The sequence below is a fragment of the Sander lucioperca genome, chromosome 14 (genome assembly GCF_008315115.2).
Source record: "Sander lucioperca isolate FBNREF2018 chromosome 14, SLUC_FBN_1.2, whole genome shotgun sequence".
Lineage (NCBI taxonomy): Eukaryota > Metazoa > Chordata > Actinopteri > Perciformes > Percidae > Sander > Sander lucioperca.
The window spans coordinates 4452191-4456256 of NC_050186.1; the positions used below are offsets into that span (position 1 = coordinate 4452191).

A 4066-nucleotide genomic window follows, 5' to 3' on the forward strand; every position below is an offset into this window, starting at 1 on the left:
GAAAGCTTGTGTTACTGCGGGGAAGAGTTTGAAAATTGTGTAATGTGTAAGATCCAGTGTTTTTTGGAGCTTGACCCATACTAGGGACAGGATATCTTGACGGATTATCGATTTCAACCATTCTTTTTTAATCTGTCTCTAGCGAGACAGGACTTGTAATGTATTATTTTACATTGCAGTATTGCAACTTTCACATAAGAATACTTCTTACACCACTTCTTTACTAGCTGACCCTTTCTGTTGCCCTTCATGTTTCCCTGTGTTTTTTTTTCTGTCTCTCTTCAACCCTTTGATTTTATCCTTCCCTTGCTTTTCTCTCCTCTGTGGTTGCTACCAGTCAGAGTTTCTGAGAGGAGAGGAGACGAGGGAGGGGAAGCGGGGCAGTTAGTGTAGTCCTGAATAGCAGGGTGTTTTCAGGCTGCAATGACAGGCTCAGACAGGCAGCCGCTCTAATGACCTCTGACGCCAGGCCCTGTCTCTCTTAGCAATAACAAACACACACAGAGCCCCACAGGTGAGCTCCACCAGCAGGCCCTCTGTCAGCTGTTAAGAAAGTCCAATGCATCCTTCTCCTCATCAACCGCGGCTGTTCCTGTACGTACATGTAAAACAGACTCGAGAGCAGAGCTCGGCCAGGATCGGAGACTCTGTCATACATCAGACACGAAACATTTTCTGTCTTGTATCTCAAAGATAAATGCTTTTCCCCTCCATTTAGTCTAAGGTAGATAGCTGGGTACTTAGTTTCCCCCAGCACCCCATGAGGACGGATTTACGATAAACTACCCGAGGCTCGGCTCTGACTAACTTCAAAGAACACAGCCCCTCTTGTTTTATGGAAGGCATGGTTTCAGTTTTTCTTCCCCCTCCCTCCCCTCTCTCTGTTTCTCTCTCTCTTCTCCTAGTGTTGTCTTTTTCTTCCCTTTTTTTTTTGTGTCTACGTCTAATGAAGGCTAATGACAGGCCGCGGTGAGTCTGCTCAGGCCGGCAGAGATTCTGCCGCATTAACGCTGCAGTTTGTCTCAGACGAGACCTTCCAAATTACCGGTTACATTCACAGCCACCGCCAGATGAAACGAGAAAGGGAGGGGGGGGAGTCTGGGAAGGACGGGGGCGACTAAAATGGCTCTGAGAGGAGTTTTAATTTTTTCCCTCACATATATTTCCCCTCTTCAAGCTTTCTTAACCCTTGAATGTGTCTGTCATCGCGGCTGGATTCAAGTGTGTGTGTGTGTGTGTGTGTGTGTGTGTGTGTGTGTGTGTGTGTGTGTGTGTGTGTGTGTGAGGAGAGGAAGCATAACAGATTGTTGAGTAGTTGAAGCAATTAGGTGATGACCCTAAAAGCACAAGAGATGCTTAAAAAATCAGGAGAGGAAGCAAAGTTGCAAAAGTAACAGTCAAAATATGTGAAAAGCATTCCTTCTCTTCCCCACCCCGCCCCCTCTGTCTTTCCTCTTGCGCTCTCTCTGTCTCCCTCTATTTCCCTTGCGCCTGACTGGCTCCCACTTTTCTAGCTGGGAGTAGCTGGGAGCCAGATTTCTGTGGAATAGAGATATGAAGGGGGAGAGGGACGGCACAGGAGGCACACTAAAGGGAGACGGGAGAGGGAGGGGGCTTGGAAACTGGAGCATGGCCAATGCTACACTTCTTTTACGCTCAGGGGAAACTTTAGACTGGAGAGGTCTAGCTTGTCAACGATTCAGACACCAGGGTTTGAGGGTTAACGGCCTGCCTTGCTCGTCAGCTAAACACCATGTGCTTCACCGTAGACAGGGAATGGTTTATGTGTTTATGTGTAAGTTACTTGTGCTCAGTTGCTGCGGCCTTGTATATTTGAGCATGAATTCAAAGATTTAGTTAATCATTTCCTCCAGCAGGGTGAAGCATGTTGATGTAGAGAGATGATCAGGACTGTCGGTTGACGTCACTACATTGTTGGCCACGCCGCAACAAAAATACAGCGAGCCAGACAGAAGATAAGCATTTAATGCTTAGACAAATATTGTACTGCGTGTGGACACTTGCCTGCCAACATCTCTGAGTTCTCTTGTCTGAAGTCCAGAAATTCCAACATGGTTTTCCTGTGTGGTACAAATTAAGTAGGACAGTTTAGTTTCTCTAATTACCTAAACAGGGATAAGGAAGAAGTTTGAAGAAATGGCAATGTTTGAGTCGTCCGGTGTGGCCTTTGTTTTTTATTTGAAAGCCTCATTGTTATTTCCTCCTCTCCTCTCATTTTCTTTACTTCTTGATCTTTGTATTTTACTGTCTAATGTTTCAGTGTCATCATGTCTTTTCTTTGCAGCTTCCCACAGGTCTAACCATCTCCTCCTCTCTCTGTTTCCTTCAGATTCCCTAGCATTGCAGGAGTCTGGCGATCGGGCCCATTGGTGCGTGGTGGCATACTGGGAGGAAAAGACACGTGTCGGGCGCCTCTACTCAGTCCAGGAGCCCTCTCTGGACATCTTCTATGATCTACCTCAGGGGAACGGCTTCTGTCTGGGCCAGCTCTGCTCCGACAACAAGTCCCAGCTGGTGCAGATGGTGCGGGCCAAGATCGGCTATGGCATCCAGCTGACGCGTGAGCCAGACGGGGTGTGGGTCTACAACCGCAGCTGCTACCCCATCTTCATTAAGTCGGCCACACTGGACAACCCGGACTCGCGCACGCTGCTGGTGCACAAGGTGTTCCCCGGTTTCTCCATCAAAGCTTTTGACTATGACAAAGCCGGCAGCCTGCAGAGGCCGAACGACCACGAGTTCACGCAGCAGCCTCGCACGGGCTTCACGGTGCAGATAAGCTTTGTGAAAGGCTGGGGACAGTGCTACACCAGACAGTTCATCAGTAGCTGCCCGTGTTGGTTGGAAGTCATCTTCAACACCCGATAGCAGCAGCTTTCCTCTTCCTTTCCTCCACCCTCTTTGCCTCTTCTGCCCCCCCTCCTCACAAACAGACTACACCCACTCTTCCTTTTTTTGTTCCAGAGGTTCAAACAGAGAAAAGAAAGTTTTGAAAGAAGAAGAAAGTATAAAATTCTGACGGACTTTGTTTAATAAATGACTAAGATTTAATTAAATAAAATAAGAAGCGAAAAATGTATTTTATGTTATATATGAATATATTATTAATTGTAAATATGAAGACGTTTTATATGCATCATTATTTATGTATTGTGCAATGTGTTGATGAGAAAAAGAAAATAAGATGCACTTTGCTTAATATAAATGCGAAACAAAGAAATGCCAAAATAAAAATAAAAAATACAAATAACATTTCTTGCCCAGTCTGTTGTATCTTGGGGTTTGTGGTGGTTTCATTCAGGGTTTTTTTATGTTTTTCTTTTGGTTTTGTGCATAATCCAAAATGAATATCTCTAAAAAACTTTTTGATTTAGTTTTGGTGACGAATATTATCATCAATCATCAATTATTATATTATTATATAGTTTCATTATTACCAAAGTCAACATTGGCTTAGCATTGTGTCACTGAAAGACTTTGATGTCATGTTGTGGTTTGTAAAAGCATTTCCCTCTGAGACAATGAGTCAGACTGTGACAGAGTCGTAACTCATTGTCCCACAGGCTCATTACGCCTTTTAAAATTGTCAGAGTTATTTTCGGGACAAATGTCCCTCTTCCTCTCTGTTATTAACCAACTGATGACGTCACAGCCAGGAAGCAGTAATGACAAATTTCAGGAACCAATAAAGTCAACAGAGGGTCCAGCTTCCTGGATGAGCTCTCTTTTTTAATATCTGATAAAAACAAAAGGAATGTATCAACACATCAAATAAGCACACAAAGAATTCGGTGCCACACGTGAAGAGATGAACACATACTGGAATATATACTGGAAGATTACAACTTCATTTCGACATCTTAGATATCAGATGAATGGCCTATGCGATTAGAGACGACGGCCTACTTATGACCTATTGTATTTCTAAAAACAAGACAAAACAAAATACATTTCCTTTTAACAAAACCTTTCTGTGTGTGTGTGTGTGTGTGTGTGTGTGTGCGTGCATGTGTCTGTCTGGGCTGCGTCCTGTTGCTAGTCAGAT

General features: G+C 44.3%; 1 protein-coding gene across 1 annotated transcript in view; it reads left to right on the forward strand.

Moving 5' to 3' along the window:
• The window catches only part of smad7 (SMAD family member 7), an 18097-nt gene extending 14833 nt beyond the window's left edge, over nucleotides 1-3264 (forward strand). Inside the window, exon 4 of the mRNA XM_031317586.2 lies at nucleotides 2351-3264. Within this exon, the coding sequence (XP_031173446.1) occupies nucleotides 2351-2889 (539 nt within the window). The 3' untranslated portion in view covers nucleotides 2890-3264. The remainder of the gene's footprint in view (nucleotides 1-2350) is intronic.
• Nucleotides 3265-4066: the final 802 nt, after the last annotated feature.